The sequence below is a fragment of the Trachypithecus francoisi genome, unplaced genomic scaffold (genome assembly GCF_009764315.1).
Source record: "Trachypithecus francoisi isolate TF-2019V2 unplaced genomic scaffold, Tfra_2.0 Lachesis_group14, whole genome shotgun sequence".
Classification (NCBI taxonomy): Eukaryota; Metazoa; Chordata; class Mammalia; order Primates; family Cercopithecidae; genus Trachypithecus; species Trachypithecus francoisi.
This window is the reverse complement of record NW_022681459.1, coordinates 32,797,433-32,815,607: the sequence shown is the minus strand read 5'-3', so window position 1 is coordinate 32,815,607 and position 18,175 is coordinate 32,797,433. Positions and strand designations below refer to the sequence as shown.

Genomic DNA, 18,175 nt, shown 5'->3' with positions numbered 1-18,175 from the left:
ATTAAGGAAATTAATTTGGTACCGTGAGCTTTAGAAGCCAGGCATATAATATTCAGACAACACTGGATTCAGATCTATGCAGACTAAGGTCAGTAGATGGTAGACAAGTCCATCTCTTGCAGCTGCAGGGTGCTTGACTCCAATTAAACATCAATACTACATCAGGAGCTCTTATGCTATCACCGCCCCACCCCTCCCAGCCGAGGTGATCACCGGAACCAGCGCAAATCTCTCCACTGTCAGCGCCAGCCTGAGCCCAGGCTCCGCCCCCGGGCCTCCACGGCCCCGCCCCCCGCCCACCCATCCAGCACCGCCCTTGTTGTCTTGGTGATCTCTGGCTCTCCAGGGTGTCCGGGAGTCTCTCTGCTGCAAGCTCCGCCCAGACTCCAGGCCGGCTCTCGTTGCTATGGTGATCGCCGGTGCAAGCTGGGTGCTTGGACGCGCCGCTGTCAGTCCAACGCAGACCCCGCCCACGACGTCGGCGATTCGTGTAGCCCGCCGGTCCCGTGCGGCTCTCGTTGCCATGGTGATCACCGCCGCTGGCTCTGGCGGACCAGGCCGCGCCGAGCCCCAGCTTTCGCAGCCACCGGTGGTGAGTCCGCTCGCCCACTCTGTCCGACCCTCCCGGTCACCCACGCCCGTGCTGGCACATCCCGTGGCCAGGGCCGCTAGGGCACCGCGTCCGCGCTCACTTCCCGCCCTTATAACTTGAAAGCGGCCTAGGGCCCAGGGGCGTCCTCATTTCCGGAGCGCAGACTCTGGGCCAGGCCCGCGCTGGTCGTGGAGGTGAGCCAGGTCAGATGCCGGAGGACAACCGGACTCCGCCAAGGACACCCAAGCGCAACCCGGAGAGGAGCCCGAAGAGAGAAAGGAGACAGAGGGCTGTTGAGGAGACTGGAAGAGTCAGAGGCCTGGTGAAGTGAGGGCTTTCAGGGAAAAGGCCTAGTTGGCTGAAAGTTAGGGCCCCCAGGCCCACCTAGAGCCTTCATCCTTTGCAGACTAGGAGCAGGAGACCCCTCCCGACTCTACTTCCACTGCCTGAGCTGTGCCATGCCTCACAGCCCAGTAAGGTAAGCTCAGAGGGGAGCTCCTCCTTGGTAGACACCTGTCAAGGGGAGACCCAGGTCTTCTGACTCCCAGGCAGGGTGGGGCAGGCCTGGTTCCCCCATACCATGCTGCCTGCTGTATGCAGATTGAGAGAAATGGCCTCTGCCCCGTATTCCTGACGGAGAGGGAGGCCTGGATCTGGTTTTATTTATTATTCTTGAGACAAGTTCTTACTCTATCACCCAGGCTGGAGTGCAGTGGCACCTTAACAGTTCATTGCAGCCTTGACCTCCCAGGCTCAAGCATTCCTCCCACCTTCCTCCCAAGTAACTGTGACTGCAGGCACAGGACACCACGCCCTGCTATTATTATTATTATTATTATTTTTTTAGAGACTGAGGTCTCACTTTGTTGCCCAGGCTGGTCTCAACCTCCTGGGCCCAAGTGATCCTCCCACCTTGGCCTCCCAAAGTGCTGGGATTACAGGCATGAGCCACTCCACCCAGCCTGGATCTGATGAAAAGTTAGGTGAAAACTCATGGGTGAGTTCCCAGGTATTTGCACAGCTCTTTAACTGTCTTTCTCCTGGTTGGGTCCACAGGACTCTGGAAGAATGAGGTCCTGCCCGACACCTTTGGGGCCCCCCGTGAGCCGCGACCGTGTCATCGCCACCTTCCCTAAGGTAGAGAGTCATTATGTCTGCAGTGCTCTCCTGGCACTGCAGCCACATCAGCTCTCCCCACTCTACACTCATGCCTGGAAGTAAAGCAGGTGAATCGAGGAGGTCTGTCCATTGCCAGATTTACCTTGAGGAGCTGGGAGACTGGCCATTGACTGCCCGAGGCGGGGTAGCAAGTTGATGGTGACACTGGGCAGCAATGTGGCCTGGAGGTTATAAGGTTTAGGATTTTGTAGCCAGACAGTCCTTGGTGTGAGTCCTTCATTCTGATTCTGTCATTAAACTGTGTGGCTTGGCCGGGCGTGGTGGCTCCCGCCTGTAATCCCAGCACTTTGGGAGGCCGAGGCGGGCGGATCATCAGGTCAGGAGATCGAGACCATCCTGGCTAACACAGTGAAACCCCGTCTCTACTAAAAAATACAAAAAATTAGCCAGGCACGGTGGCGGGCGCCTGTAGTCCCAGCTACTCGGGAGGCTGAGGCAGGAGAATGGCGTGAACCTGAGAGGCAGAGCTTGCAGTGAGCCGAGATCGCCCCACTGCACTCCAGCCTGGGCCACAGAGCCAGACTCCATATCAGAAAAAAAAAAAAAAACTGTGTGGCTATGGGCAAATGACTCAACCTCTCAGAGCCACTGTTACATGTTACATGGAGGTAATTCCTCTCATATTGGGTGCCTGGCTCATGGTATGCAGGAACTCCCCCGCAGTCATGGTTGCTGTTGTTCTCATTATCATTGTTATTGTCGAAACAGCATTCCAATTCCATGACCCCAAATCCAGGGCTCTGTCTCCCCTTGCCATTCTGCCTCTGTTTTCCGCTGCAAGCTCACAGCTCTCTTGTGTCTGTATTAAAATCCAATATTAATTGCAGCAGGGAATACAAATTGAGTACAACCTCCATAGGGGTAGTGGACAATATTTACCAGTATGGCAGATGACTCTGCCCTGTGAGATCTAGCCATTCCGTTTCTTTTTTCTTTTTTTTTTTTAGAGACAGGGTCTTGCTCTGTCACCCAGGCTGGAGTGCAATGGTGCCATCATAGTTCAATCCTCTACCTCCTGGGCTGAAGCAGTCCTCCTGCCTCAGCCTCCTGAGTAGCTAGGACCACAGGCATGTGCTACCATGCCTGGCTAATTTTTAATTTTTTTTATAGAGACGAAGTCTTGCTATGTTGCCCAGGCTGGTCTTGAACTCCTAGCCTCAAGCAATCCTCCCACCCAGGCCTCTCAAAGCACTGGGATTATAGGTGTGAGCCACTGCAACTGGCCTTGCCATTCCATTTCTAGGAATTTACTTGGCAGATATTCTGGCATGGGTTTACAATGTGCATAAGGATGGGGTTGGAGCAGTTTTTTTTTTTGTTTTTTTTTTTTTTTTGAGATGGAGTCTCACTCAGTCGCCCAGGTTGGAGTGCAATGGCGCAATCTTGGCTCACTGCAAGCTCCACCTCTCAGGTTCACGCCATTCTCTTGCCTCAGCCTCCCAAGTAGCTGGGACTACAGGCGTCCGCCGCTGCACCCGGCTAATTTTTTGCATTTTTAGTAGAGACAGGGTTTCACTGTGTTAGCCAGGATGGTCTCGATCTCCTGACCTCGTGATCCGCCCGCCTCGGCCTCCCAAAGTGCTGGGATTACAGGCGTGAGCCACCACGCCGGGCCGGGGTTGGAGCAGTTTGTAAGAATAGAAGATCAGATACAACGTAAATATCCTCCGAGAGGAGACTGGTTAAACAAGTAATACATCCTGGCATAGACGTGAGGAAGAATGAGGCAACCTCTTCAGGAGCTGACATGCAACGAGAGCCAAAGTAAACCGTTAAGTAAAAATGCAGGGTGTGGAACAGTGTGCAGTAGAGTGTGTGCAGCATACTCCTGTGTGTGAAAACAAGGATAGGGAGAAATGTCTGTTTGTTTATATATGCAGAAAATATTTCTGGAAGGATAGATAAGCCCCTACTCTCAGTGATTGCCTCTGTGGCTTAGGACAGGTGTGGAGGGAGAGATTCTCTCCATGGAATGGCCTTTTGCCTCTTGGATTCTGTGGCCAGGCTGGTGAGGAGGAGGTGACTCTAGATAGGTCCTGGGTATTTGGAGTATGTGGCCATTCCTCCTTCCCCCTTGTTTACTTTCCTCCCTAAGTTCCTTCTTCACACACCTACAGAGAAAGCCTTTGTGTATCAGACCCATAGACAATTCTCCATGGGTTTTCCATCTCAACAGAGGCTCAGGCAATTGTTTTCTCTGCAGAGCTTGACAGTGGTAACTAGGGATGACAGAGACTGGTCTTTCTTGAGTCAAAACAAAGGAAAGTGTGATTGGCACAAAACACTCCAGGTATCATGACATGAGGAACCCATTGGCAGAGCAGATGGTGAGGATCAGAGTTAAGCAGGGTTGCCTGACATCACACAGCTGTGCCTGGTACCTCTGGGATTTGACCTGGCTATGTCTGGCTCCAGAGCTCCCTACCCCAGGGAAGCAGTCTAGGGAATCTGTCCTGGTTTCACAGGTGGGATTCTCCCCTCTTGCCCATAATAGTCAGGGATCAAGGCCACTGCTGGCCAAGTTCATCCTGCACCCCAGGGCCCTGAGAAATTCACAGCCAGGTTGGGCAGGGTCCTCAGACTGCTTGCCAGGCAAGTCCTTCCCTTTACTCCATGTGCCTCAGTTTCCCTGTCTCTGAAATCAGCTCACACTTCTTACCCTGCAGCCTTCATTACCATAGTCTTCTAGTCATCCTGTAATGACCATTGTGTCTGGGCCAGTCCCCAGCTTAAAGCTGTCATGGAAGCTGACAGAAAGAAGCAGCCAGCTTGTTCATGGTAGCTGCCACTCTTCTGCAGAAAAGTAGACTATCAGGCTAAGCTGCTCACCTGCATTATTCAGTTACTCCTCCAAAGACCACATGAAAAGGTGCTATTATGAGCATCCCTGTTAACATTTGAGGAAACTGGAGCTCAAGAAGATTCTGTAACTTGCCCTTTGCTAATCTTTCACCATCACTGCTGCCTCAATCACTGAGAGGGCAGATGGGCCAGGCAGAGCCCGAATCAATGGCTAAGACACTGGGGCTGGGGGAGGGAAGCTGTGGATCCAAGCAGCATCCAGAAGGACAGAGCAGGTGGCTGTGACTGTGCAGGGGTGGGGGGGCGGGGGGCCAGACCATTGCCATACACAGATCACACCAACAGCCTCAACGGTGTCCTCCTCCGCACATCCTTGCCACATTTTGTATTTAGCCTTGGCCAATCCAATGGCAAAAAATAATGGTCATCTTTAATTTGTTTAATCTCATTTTTTTCTAATTACACACCAGGTGAGGGTGGCTGGGGTATATGCAGTTTTTTCTGACCCTGAGGCCCATGCTCTTAAACCACTGCTCAGGTCTGCCTTTCAAGAAATGTGGACAACAGAAAGCGCCTTCTACGACATTTTCCAGGCACATGTATGCACGTTTTTAAAACAAAATGTCATCATAGATTCATGGAAGATACGGATTAGAGACAGGGTCTCACTCTCTCACCCAAGCTGGAGTGCAGCGGCATGATCATAGCTCACTGCAGCCTCTATCTCTTGAGCTGAAGCGATCCTTCCACTTCAGCCTCCTCAGTATCTAGGACCACAGGCATTCACTCCTGCACCTGGCTAATTGGATCTTGGAGGATCTGGGCACCAAAAGAGCTCCCCTCCTTTCGACTTGAGAGGGTTGAGGCCCAGAGCAGACAGAGGCCTGTCACATGCATGCAGCAAGGGGACCACCAGCCCAGGTGAGACCCAGATCTCCAAGTCTCTGCCTGGGCTCGCCCCTCTGGACTCACAAGGCCCCAGAGCCTCAAGGCTGAAGAAATAGCAGATACAAATGACAGGTGGGTCAGGGAAAGCTAATGAGGCTGCCAGCTGTGAGGCCTAGGAAGGAAGGCTGGGAAGACCGTCTCCCTCACTGCTTCGCTATGGGGATGGAGCCGCAGCTTTGCAGGATGATGTGTCTGTCTGTCTCTTTGCAGTGGTACACGCCAGAAGCCTGTTTGCAGCTCAGGGAGCACTTCCACGGGCAGGTCAGCGCTGCCTGCCAACGCAGAAACACGGGGACTCTCGGGTGAGCCTGCAGGGTGTTGGATGGGGGAGCAGGTGGCGGGAAGGAATGAGTGCATGAATGCACGTGTGAAAGAATGAACAAGTGAAACACACACACGAGGCTGGCGCAGCCCTGTACAGGCCTGAGGATGACTGGGGTTTTCATCTGGCTTCAGTTAACACACCTGCCACATGGAACAACTTACCCTCTTCTAAGTCACGCAGGTGATTTTTCGGCCTGATCTTGGCACAAGTCCATTTCCTCTGTCTGAAATGTCTTTCCTAAACCCCTCACTTCCCCTTCTCCTTCCCCTTCAGGTCTCAGCATAAGTGTCAAGTCCTCTGGGAGCCTTCTCGGACCCCCCACTACCCTTGCCCCCAAGCCTGGACTGGGGAGAGTACCCCTCCTGGGTGCTCTTGTGCCCCCAAGAACTTATCTCACAGAATTGCAGGCTGGATTCCTCACTAGACCTAGCCCAAGAGGGCGAGGGCTGTGTCTGCCCTGTTCCTGCTGTGGCAGCACCTGCCACCACTGGCACAGGGATTGTGAAATAGTCATTCCTTCTTTTAACTAATAGGTACAAGGGCCTGCTTTTGCCCCTCTTCCTCAGGAGCTCGTAGTCTGCTCAGGAAGTTGGCTGCGCTCACAGGGGTCACACGGGTGCGATGAGGCTGTCACAGAGCGCAGCTAGAGGTTCCCAAACTGCAGAGTGGGTGAGGCAGAGCTCAGATCAGAATGGCCTAAGTGGCCATGGTGGTGGAATGAGAGTAATGGCATCTGTTGGGGAATGCTGGTGCCATATCAGGTGCTTCACGCAGATGATCTCCCTGACCCCTTAGGGCAGCACTGGAGGTGGGGAGACTGAGGATCAGAGGGTACCTGCTGCAAGACCTTGTCAATACCTTTACTCATTCATAAGAGAAATGGAGTCAGAACAAAAGGGCCCTCTGGGAGCAGGGTAGGCACAGTCCCTGCTCTCATGGACCTGGCAAGGTGACCTGCAGCCCAGGTCACCAGGTGACACAGTGGTGCCCTCTTGCTCTCTGCAGGCAGAGGAAGTGCCTGTCAGATATTTACCCAGGTTGGTTGCTGTGACCATTTGCCTCCTTTGGGATGAGCTGCAAAAACTCTTAAGGTGTTGTCAATAGTCCTAGCAAGCTGGAACAATGGTACCTGTAGTCCCAGTTACTCAAGAGGTTGAGGTGGGAGGATCACTCAAGCCCAGGAGTTTGAGATTAGCCTGGGCAACACAGCGAGACCCCGTCTCTAAAAAAATAATAAACAGTCCGAGAAACGCCTCTGCACAGAGTGTACGACACACACAAAGGGTGAAGGTGGCGGCTGCTCTTGGGGAGCAGTAACCCCCAGAGAGCCCAAGAACCTCAGAGCCGATTCACCTCAAGCCACAGCCCAGATGTATAGAGCCTGATCCCTGTTCAGGGTATACCTCTTGGCCTGTCTGACCCTTACAGATACCTCTAAGTGAGCAGGGCACGGTGGTGTCATGGTCAGGGAGTGCCTGCTTGCAAGAGGCCAGAACCCACACGGGCGCACAGCCCCAGGGGGTGCATAGGAGGGTGAAGGGCTGCCTGTCCCTTGTGCTGGGGTCTCCCTGCACGTGGACCCTGTGTCTGCACCCTCAGCACAGCTCCCCCACAGCATAGACATGCCCATGGCTATTGGTTGGTTACCACAGCCACACCCTCGCCTCCTGCCTCTGCCCCCTCCACCTGTGACTTGGCCTTTTGTTATGCCCATTCCTAATTCTTAGGATGGAGACTTTGACCAAATGTGGTAAGGCGTGCAGCTCTAGGGGCAGCAGAGTCCCCAGCCTCTCCCATCTCCCCTCTGGTACTGTGGAGGGGGAACACAGTGTTTCGGCAGGGTGGCCCATCCTGTGTCCAGGAGTGAGGGGTGTCTCACCAGCAGAGAGCTCAGAGAAGGAAGGGGCTGTGAGTGTCTGAAGACACCCTGGAAGGCATGCCCGAGGGCAACACGGCCATATTTCTCACAGGCTCAAACTCTCCAAGGTGGTGGTGGTTGGCGATCTCTACGTGGGGAAGACCAGCCTCATCCACAGGTACAAGGCTTCCTCTGCCCTGTCGGCCACCTCCCCCAGCACCAGGTTGTCATACCTTTGCCTGGGTGGCCCAGATAGTATCAACATAGTGGAAACCATGTGGTTTCCAGGAACTGCTGGGCCTCAACCTGCTGGGAGCCAGATAAGAGGGGGTACAAGAAATCGGGGAGATGACAGGGCTGGGCAGACATTGTGGTATCCCAGGAACCTGGCGCTTGTCAGACTGTCCCCCTAGGGCCAGGGCTCTCCCCTCCTCTGCCCTCCCTGCAAATGGCTGCTCAGTTTCGCTCAGTTTCTAACTCGCAGCTTGCCTTCTGAGCTCCTGCAGCCTCACTTTCCCCACCTTGTCCTTGCTGGCGGCCCTGCCCACCCATGGCCTGTGTGGACCATCACTTCCGATGGGAAGTGGACCTTATTTGCCTAAAGACCTTCACTGTCACAAGTGAAGCTTCCGGGCACATTTCTGTGAGTACACCCCCTGTGATGACTTCTTTATCCCCCACAGGTTTTGCAAGAATGTTTTTGACCGAGACTACAAGGCCACCATTGGGGTGGACTTTGAAATTGAGCGCTTTGAGATTGCTGGAATTCCCTATAGCCTCCAGATGTAAGTCGCTGTTTCCCCCATGACTCGTGGGCGGCTTCCTAGGGGCACCTGAGAAAGGATCTGGGGAGCTCCTGCACTGTGTCCATGTCAAGGAGGACTGGTCTAGACAAGCAGAGCCTGGGGGTGTTGTGTGACACTCAGCTTCCCAGCTCCCAGAACCCCTAGATGCTCCGTCAGTCCCAAAGTTGTCTCATTTTGGTCATTGGCTCTGGGGAAGATGCCCACAGCCTGACCTGCTCACCTGCCCATGACCTCCCCAATCCCCACCCTGCTCCTCTCGAGGCCCTGGCTCCAGTCCCTCCCTGACCTGGGCCTCCTGTGATCCCACTCACCAGGCCAGCAGAGTGGCCTCCAGCAGGTCGCTTCTGAGCTCTGAGCCTCTCTGTTCCCACCTGTAAAATGGGGTCAAATCCAGTCCCTGCATGCCAGGCTTGGGCAAGGAGGGCTGAGATGGAGTCCACAGCACCACATCCTTCCTCAGGTCTGAGGCACTTGTCTTCCTCCTCACACTGAAGCCTTCACTCCCTCTCCCCTGCCTTGCTTTCCTTCCACTTCTGTCTTTTTTTTTTGAGATGGAGTCTTGCACTGTTAGCCAGGCTGGAGTGCAGTGGCGCAATCTCGGCTCACTGCCACCTCCACTTCAAGCGATTCTCCTGCCTCAGCCTCCCAAGTAGGACTACGGGTGTGCACCCCCACACCCAACTAATTTGTTTTTGTATTTTCAGTAGAGACGGGGTTTCACCATGTTGGCTAGGCTGATCTCAAACTCCTGACCTCAAGTGATCCACCCGCTTCAGCCTGCCAAAGTGCTGGGATTACAGGTGTGAGCCACCATGCCCGGCCCACTTCTGTTTGTCTTCCTTGCTAGGCCTGGAGAGTCTGACTCACAGTGGCCCCCACTGGCCTCAGCCCTTTCCTCTGCCTTCCTTCTGAGTGGCCCAGGGCTTACCCTCTCCCACCCCAGCTGGGCAGCTTCCCTCTGCCCCAGCACCTGGAGAATGCTGCAGGCCTGCCTGGGCCCAGGCCCTACTCTACTGTGAGACCTCTTCCTGTGAGACACCTCTACTCTCCTGTGAGACCCTTCCATGTTCCCCTATATGGCTGGCCCTGCCCCCCATCTCCACTTGCCTGCTGGCATTCACCAAGCTCCTTCCTGGTGCCTGAGTTGGTTCCTCAATCCTCCATGCCCTGCCTGGACTGAGCCTTCAGATCCTGTGGATGTCACCTCCTAACTCTGTCAAGATAGTGCCCCCTTCTCTCAGAACTTCCACAGCCCAAGCAAAGCCCTGGAGATGGAGGATAACAAATCTCGCCCAAGGGAGAGTATGGGTCAGTCAAGAGCAAAGGAGGCTGGGAGAATGCAAGGCTGCAGGACTGAGGGATCCAGAGAGCTGAGAAGAGCAAAGGGCTGGTAGGGGCAGCCCAGGCGGAGCCGGGAAAGACTGGCTAGGGGCTGGGCGCACCCGTGTGACCACAGGTGGTATCTCATTAGAGGGCCCTGAACAAAACAGGGACACTGTCCTGGCTCAGCCTCTCATTGTCTTACATTGAGGCCTTCGCCAGCCTCCCCATGGGCTCATCTCTAGGCCACCACCACAAGCTCCTCCCCCAGAGTCTTCAGAAATGAAAGAAAATATGAATGAATTAATGAAAGAATGAAGCCCAAACCTTCAGTGTCACGCTAGATCACTTGAAAAAAATTCAGACCATGGCCAGGCATGGTGGCTCATACCTGTAATCCCAGCACTTTGGGAGGCCAAGACGGTCTGGAGTTTGAGACCAGCCTGACCAACATGGAGAAACCTCATCTCTACTAAAAATACAAAATTAGCCGAGCATGGTGGTCCATGCCTGTAATCCCAGCTACTTAGGAGGCTGAGGCAAGAGAATTGCTTGAACCTGGGAGGCGGAGGTTGCAGTGAGCCAAGATTATGCCATTTTACTCTAGCCTGGGCAACAAGAGCGAAACTCCACCTCAAAAGAAAAAAAAAAGAAAGAAAAAAAAATTCAGACCATTGATGTCTTGTTTGTGATTTGTCTACTTTGCAGTTTATTGAGAAAAGTTCAATTTTGATCTGTTGACCTTAAAAAGCGATGGATTGGGGAAGAATTTTCAGACTCAGCCCTGCATAGTGACTCCCTGCTTTGTTCTAAACCAGGGCGGGTAGATCTCAGTAGGTGCTCTTTCCCCTCTTCTAGACTATGTCCATGGCAGACATCATTGATTGTTGTACTCCTTTCCATGGAGCCAGGGCTTAGCTTCTAATTTCTTCTCACTACTGTGCTCCAAAGAGCTGGAGCTAACTGCTGAGATCCACCTGTTGCTCCCCTGTTAGGTATCCCCAACCCCTACTTTGGGACCTGCAGCGTGGAAGGTGAAGCAATGCCCCAGTCACACCCAAGCAAGTGGCAGAGCCAGTGCTGGAGGCCCAGCCTGGAGCCCCAGTGCCATTCACAGAGCCTTCTCTACAAGTGGACTGCTACATCTTCAGAGCGAGGCATGCCTTGGGCCATATGTTCCATTTTAATGTCGCATTCAGAAGGGAGTGAGCTGCAAGTCCATCCATCCAGGCAGCAGAACAACTAATGCCACACCCTACTCCACTAGGAATGAGAGAAGTCCACTGGGGGCACCCTAGGAAGGGATCATAAGGAGCTGGGGGTACCCTAGGAAGGGATCATAAGGAGCTGGGGGTAGGGACAGCTGGCTCACAACAGGCACTTCCTGAAGCCCATGCAGCTGGTAGAGGCCTTTAGGGTCTCCCACCTGTGGTCCCATAATCTGTTGGCTCAAGACACTGTGATTGTGTAACCTGACATCATCTCCCTTTCTTTCTCACCCACCTCACAGCTGGGACACAGCTGGGCAGGAGAAGTTCAAGTGCATCGCATCTGCCTACTACCGGGGCGCCCAGGGTGAGCAACATGCCACATCGGGGCTCTCAACCACGTGTAGCAGTGGGGTCTCTGCCAGGCTCCACAGTGGGAATCCCAAGTTCTCTGCACAGGCACCCGTTTTCTGTCCTCCAAGACCCACTGAGAAAACACCCAGGCCACTACTTGGGAACAGGGAAGCTGCCTTCCTCCCCAGGCCCTGGCTGACTTTGGCGATCACACCCTTTAAGGACCCTGTGGTAGTGGGTGCTGGCTTTAAGTCTCAGCCCCAGTTTCAGCTCATAAAGATGCTCAGAGATGAAAGTACTTTTTCAGAGGCTCAGAGAAGGGCAGCACTGGACTCCAGGGGCAGGTGGGAGGAGGCTTGTCTTGTCTTAGCAGAGGGGGCTGGGCCAGGGAGGAGGAGTGAAAGGGGGACCTCGGGAGGACTGGCAGGTCCCAGGTGGGGGCCAGCAGAGCTGGGTGCCCACCACTTCCATGGCCAAGGGCAGCCAGGTGGTGCTGGGCAGGGCTCACCGTCAGCAGGGGGCGGCAGCATAAGCTCCTATCGCCTACCCCACCTTCCCAGGAAGAAGACAGAAATGGATTTCAGTGGGAGATGTGAGAGAACCTCAGAGGTATCCAAAACCAGACTCAAATTATAAGGCACCGTTATGTCTACTCGGTAGTGGTGAAAAAGTTACAACATTTTATTTTAGACTTAAAGAAGCAAAAATAGAAACAAACCATGCAGCCCTCAGCCGTGGGTTGGAGTTCCAGCTCTGCCCTGGCCGCATGGCCTCCTGTGCCCTTTGCTTCTTCGGGCCTCTCTTCTCGACAGGATGCTTCTCCCCTGGGAATAAGAGGTGCGAGGCGCCTGGCCCACCCCTACACATGGCAGCCTGGCTGCTGTCATCCCTATCCTCAGTTTTCCCCCTCCTTTCTCTTCCCGTCTGCCTTGGAAGGGGTGTGGGTCTCCCTGAAGCCTTAAGCCAAGGTGCAGAGGAAGCCCTTGTCAGGCCCTGGTCACACCCCTGGGGGCAGTAGACAGCATTTGCCTGTAATGTCCTCCACATGGGGGTCCCCTCAGGACCCCAGCAGGACCGGGGTGCGGCCAGTGATGAGAGGAGCTGAGGGCCCGGGCTGCATCTCCCGGTTTTCTGCCCACCTGGTTCCCCGGAAGCTGTTTCGCTAAAGTGGGTTGTTGGAAACCATCACTGCTGTAGCTGCCATTGGTTGAAAGTTGGCCCTGTGTCGGGCCCTGGACTAACAGCTTTTTAAAACAGCTGCTCTTGTTTAATCCTCACAGCAACCCTGAGAGCTAGAGGTCTCATCCTCACCGTTTTACAGATGGGGAAACTGAGGCTCTCAGCAGTTTAAGGCCCTCATCTGAGCTCCCTTAGCCGTAAGTGGCAGAGGGTGTCTGATGCTAAAGCTCATGCGCTTGCTCCATGCCCACCTTGTCCTGCCTCCCTGGATCCCACACTGAGGCTGGGCTCCCGGGTGCAGGCTGGAGGGTCCTGGTGGGGGACAGCCATGGGATATCTCCTCCTCAGCCTCCACTGTAGGAGGTTCTGGTGCTGAGTGCTTGGGGGGCTGCCCTGGCAGTTCCTTGGGAGCTGGGCACCTCTGGGGAGCCCCCTTGCCCACCTCACCTGGCACTGATTGGCTGTTGGCTTTTTCTGGGTGTCCAGTGATCATCACGGCCTTTGACCTCACTGACGTGCAGACCCTGGAGCACACCAGGTAAGTCTGGGCTCTGTGGCCCCTGCAGTCTCCCTGGGCTCAGGAAGCTGCCTGGAAGGGCTCCCAGAGCCCGGCCAGTGGACCCTGACCCCATGGTGGGTGTGAGTGACTGGGCCCCTTGTCAGAACCAGCTGCCCACGGGCCACTTACTGTCCAGCTGCCTTTAACCCTAGAGATTTGTCCCCATTTATTCTGGAGGGGTCAGCACATGAGTGTGAGCCCAGCACAGCCGCCCCAGGCGCGTGCTCAGAGGGGCCCCAGCCTGCTTCAATACTCTGCGTTTGCCGTGTTGCAAGTCCTGATACTTTTTGAATGAGGTGCCTCACATGTTCAGTTCACAATGGGTCCTGAAAACTGTATAGCCAGTCTTTGAAGGGACATGAATTTGGCACTTGCAGTCTCGAGAAGAGAGAATTGGCAATGTGACCCATTCAAGAGGCCATCTACTTCTGCTGGGAATTGGCCAGCTACTGGATCCAAGCCCTCTCGCCTTACCTTGGTCTGGGGCATTCGCACCCAGCATCTTCCAAACCCCGTGAGGGAGGCGGGGGTGACAGTTCTAGTTGATAAACGTGCAGGACTCATGCAAGGTCTCACCGGGAGAGGCCAGAGCGGGGCCAGGAGGGGTCTTCATCACCTCCAGCCAGGGCTCTGGTATTCCCACCCCTTTGGGTCCAGCTAAGGCCCTTCTGGCTGGAGGTGCAGCATCCTCTCAGCCAGTGTGGGCCAGGAAGCCCTCCTTGTCCCTCCCAGCCCAGCACCCCAGCCCTGGGGAGGTCCCAAGTGTGCTCTCTGCCCCCTGTTTGGGGTGGGAGAATGGGTGAATCTCTCAGCCTCTCCCCCTTGCACTCCAGGCAGTGGCTGGAAGATGCTCTGAGGGAGAACGAGGCAGGCTCCTGCTTCATCTTCCTCGTGGGAACCAAGAAGGACCTTCTGGTGAGCAGAGTGGCACTGGAGGTCTGGGTGGCCCTTGGGAAAATGCCTTCCCTTTCAGCCCTCGTTGGAGGAGCCATGGTGGGGGAGGGAGGTGGCACAGTGGGAAGCAGGCAGCTGCCTATCCCCCGGGGCCTCCCTGCAAGAGAGCTTGGGACGCTAGGTCAACAAGGGCTGTTTCTCTCAGTCAGGAGCGGCGTGTGAGCAGGTCGAAGCAGAGGCCGTGCACCTGGCCAAGGAGATGCAGGCCGAGTACTGGTCGGTGTCGGCCAAGACCGGTGAGTGGGCTGGGGCTGTCGGCATGGTGGGGCAGAGCCCGGCTCTCGGGCCAGTCCCATGGGGCCTGCCATGCAGCATTTCCCTCTGCAGCCAGCCGTCTGTTCCCTCTGTGGCCCTGTGCACACTGGCATCACAGCCCTGCTGTGCTGGTGCCTGGCAGCATCTTTCATTGCCTAAGAGGAGCTGCCTCATCTCTAGAAGGAGGCTGGGAGGCCTGCCCCACAGATGGGGGAATAGTGACTCCAACCCTGTGTCTTGCCGTGCTGGCCCGTTCTCCAAGGCAACCCCATAACTACTCATGAGGCAGGTTCCATTTTATGCCTATGAAGTAACTTCCATGGTCACAGGGTGGCAGGGCCAGGATCTAAACACACTCTCACCTGTAACCACTGCACTGTCCTGCCTCCGGCCCTGAAATGCCAGGCATGTGACATCATCTGGCATAGAGAAGGGCCCAGTGACAGGGGCTCCACCCCTTCCAGTATCACTGTGGCTCACAGACCCCAGCTCTCACTGAACCCACTTTCCACCGGGTCTATCCCTGGCCATACTGGGCCCCCAGCCCAAGGCAAGATGCCCAGCGTCTTTGAACCTCCATCTCCTCATCTGGGAAGCAGGTGATGCCATCCATCTCCCTTTTTTGTGAAAAAAACGTTTTAAATTACAAAAGCCATGTGTATTTACTAAGGAAAACAGAAAATCCAAAGACACAGAGCAGATGGAAAATACAGGTTGTTGGGGGATGAAATGAAGTCATACACAGGGCCTGGCACATAGTACGCCCCCAAGGCTCTGGGGACTCAGGAATTGGGCCCAGTAGTCTTTACCCTGTGTAAGAGGGGACAGCAGATGTCTAGTCAGAGACTGGGTGAGCACTGAGGGTTGGCATCACAAGTAGAAGCACCACTTCCCGCCCAACACAAACAACTGGCAGTGCCTTCCACTGCTCCTTCCCGATAGTGAGAACTGCTCTGTGAGAACCCTCCCTCCTTTATCAGAGTAACAGTAAGTTCACCAACAGCTCACTATGGGCAAAGCAGGACTGCCCTGTGCGGTTGTGCAGGTTGCTGGCTGCACAAGGGCAGTGTGCATGTTAAGGGCTGGAAACTGGCCTGCTCTCTGATGGGCAGCCACCTCTACCTGGAGGAGGATGCATAAAGGCTCCATGTGGGGGCTGACAGCAATTCAATCCTCACAGCCCCACCGGACAGGTATGGAAAGTGACAGGAGGGCAGGCATATGTCTCTCCTGAGTTCCACATGTTCCAACACCTGGGCCATATTAGCATCTGATTGGAAGAGGAGATGCTGGGAAGCAAAGGCTCAGAAGTTTGAGGGAGTGGCCCAAGCAGGCAGTGGGGTGGGAGTGGGGAGGCTGGAGCCAGGTGGGAAGCCAGGCCACTGGACCCTGCCCCTGGCACTGTGCTGCCCACGTGACTGGGTGGGGCTCTGCCCTCCCGTGGTCACTGTTACTGTCAGGGTGCTCTAGAAAGGGCTACGTGCCAACCTGAAGGTGGGCTGGCCTGGCTTTCATACCCAGATGCATTAAGGGGCAAGGACAAACATTGATGAGGTCCTGGCTGTCTTGTGAGCCCACAGGCGAGAACGTGAAGGCATTCTTCAGCCGTGTAGCCGCCCTGGCATTCGAGCAGTCGGTGCTGCAGGACCTGGAGAGGCGGAGCAGTGCCCGGCTCCAGGTTGGCGATGGAGAACTAATCCGTGCGTATAGATGTGGCGGGTTGGGCTGGGGAGCAGACCGGAGGGCTAAAATCCACATGCACCATCCTCCTGTCACCCGAGACCCTGCCATTTCCTGAACTTGTGGCCCTCTCCTATCTCTTGACCCTCCTCTCAGGGTGTCACTGCAGCCTCAGGCCTGTAGCCTCCCTGATCCCACCTGCCAGGTGAGAGACCCTCCCTAGCCTTCCCTGTTCTCCTGACACATGGACCTCATGGGCATCCATTTGGTTCTCATGGCCCAGGCTGGGCATCCCCAGCTCTGCAGATGTGTCCTGGCCCCGGCTCTCCCAGTCTGCAACTTTGCCCACTCTGTTCCAGTGCCTGGAATGCCCCTCAGCCTCTTGGCCTGTGTCAAGTCATTCAGGCCTTGAACAACAGGGCCAGGAGCTTCAGCTCACAGCTCTGACTCTCAGGGCCGGCATCCCCTGCCCAGTGTCAGCTACAGGATTCTTCGTTGATGCTAAATTACTTCTCACCTCCTTATAGGAGTGGAAGGGAGTCCACCTGAGACCCAGGAAAGCAAGAGGCCCTCCAGCCTGGGCTGCTGCTAGCTGGGGCCTGCGTGGAAGGCCTCTGCTCCCTGCACGCACACGGACGGGAACTTCCGTGACTGGAGCGGAGACTGGAGCCCGAGCTCTGCAGTGTGTCCGCCCTCAAGCTGTAGTTCCAGTCCCTCCACTCACCCACCGCACTCAGCCCCAGGGCACAGTCACTTCTCTGTTGCAGGTTGGGCGCTAGAAAAGGCCCCCGCTGGCTGCCTGGGAGCCCCACACCACCAGGCCAGTGCAGGCACAGTGGTGGTCCCCTGAAAGGCCAGTCCATTTGCAGGGTCATCAGTCACCTTTGGCCTCAAGAGGCCTCAGAACTGCAAACTCCTGCACTGGTCTATACCCCTCGGCCATAGCCCACATCAGCAGTCAATCCTGCACTCTTTCCCAGTGATCTTGGATGTGTCCGCAGGATCCATCACAGTGCTCCAGGCAACGTGGACTTGTCAAAGTCAGAACCTGAGGGAGAGGCCACCTGCCATTCCCCCTGGGAGTTTTCTGTTGTCAGCAGGACTTACAGTTCTGGGTCTCAGAGCTTCAGGCCTCACTGTCCTTCTGCCCTGGATGCTCAAGGTTCCTGGGAAGACCAGCACCTCTGGAGGACAATGGACAAAAGTCTCTTAGACCTATTCTGGCTGAAGGGTTGTCTCTGGCACCCCTGAGATCCCTAGGTCCTGCCCTCCTGGTCAGCGGAACAGAATGTGCAGAACAACCACTCAGGCCTTTCTGGCCCACTTGGACAGTGCATTTACCTGTGTGCTGCGGCAGGAAGGCTGCACAGCTGCCCTAGGGTAACTCACTCTGCAGCCCTTGAACGTGGCACTGCCCACCTCTGGCACTCAAACTGGGCCTATGCCCACTGCTGCCTCTCCATCCCTCTCTCATTGGCCTGCACATCTCTTAGGACCTTTGTAATGGTGTCCATGCATCTTTGGAGGACTTCAGAGGCCCTGCCGAGTCCAGCATGTTCCCGTCTCTGACACGGCCTCCACCTGCACGCGCAGGGCAGGCGGAAATAGTCAACACCTTCCCCAGCGTCTCTGCCCAGTATGCTTGTCCACGGGATCTTCTCACAACTATGAACCAGCCCCACCGCCCCATGCTCCTGTTGCCTGGCTATGCCCACTCATCCCACCCACCCCGTGCTGTTGCTTCTCGCAGATGGTGAGCACCTTGCAGGCAGGCTTCTGATCAGTGCCATTCTCCTAGGGCCTGGCACACTGCAGCTGTCCTGTAAATGTTCAACTCAGCGATTGCCAAATACCAGTTAGGGAAGAACACTGGCATCTTTTTCTGTTCATTCTCCCTTGGACATATTTTTTGCACTTTTTTTTTTTTTTTTTTGAGACAGAGTCTCGCTCTGTTGCCCAGGCTGGAGTGCAGTGGCGCAGTCTCGGCTCACTGCAAGCTCTGCCTCCTGGGTTTGCACCATTCTCCTGCCTCAGCCTCCCGAGCAGCTGGGACTATAGGCGCCCGCCACCACGCCTGGCGAATTTTTTGTATTTTTAGTAGAGATGGGGTTTCACCGTGTTAGCCAGGATGGTCTAGATCTCCTGACCTCGTGATC

At 55.3% G+C, this 18,175-nt stretch overlaps 1 protein-coding gene across 2 annotated transcripts; it reads left to right on the top strand.

Moving 5' to 3' along the window:
• Positions 1-355: 355 nt before the first annotated feature.
• RAB36 (RAB36, member RAS oncogene family) lies at positions 356-17,937 on the top strand. 2 transcript variants are annotated; one of them, XM_033232737.1, is made up of 12 exons: positions 356-592; positions 999-1,070; positions 1,649-1,729; positions 5,732-5,823; positions 7,817-7,882; positions 8,388-8,489; positions 11,341-11,405; positions 13,058-13,109; positions 13,964-14,045; positions 14,230-14,320; positions 15,920-16,039; positions 16,547-16,742. In XM_033232737.1, the coding sequence occupies exons 1-12, from the start codon at positions 407-409 to the stop codon at positions 16,609-16,611; spliced, it is 1,074 nt and encodes a 357-aa protein (XP_033088628.1). In that variant the 5' UTR covers positions 356-406; the 3' UTR covers positions 16,612-16,742. The 2 variants fall into 2 exon arrangements, with proteins under 2 accessions (XP_033088628.1, XP_033088627.1); XM_033232736.1 differs by having other exon boundaries at positions 356-1,070; positions 15,920-16,017; positions 16,547-17,937.
• The last annotated feature ends 238 nt before the right edge of the window (positions 17,938-18,175 follow it).

Excerpts from the sequence above, each read along its gene's own strand:
- RAB36 (XM_033232737.1), top strand. The coding sequence starts at position 407 with ATGGTGATCGCCGGTGCAAGCTGGGTGCTTGGACGCGCCGCTGTCAGT. Across the intron at positions 1,071-1,648 it reads ATGCCTCACAGCCCAGTAAG|GACTCTGGAAGAATGAGGTC; the intron begins GTAAGCTCAGAG and ends TTGGGTCCACAG. Across the intron at positions 13,110-13,963 it reads CAGACCCTGGAGCACACCAG|GCAGTGGCTGGAAGATGCTC; the intron begins GTAAGTCTGGGC and ends CTTGCACTCCAG.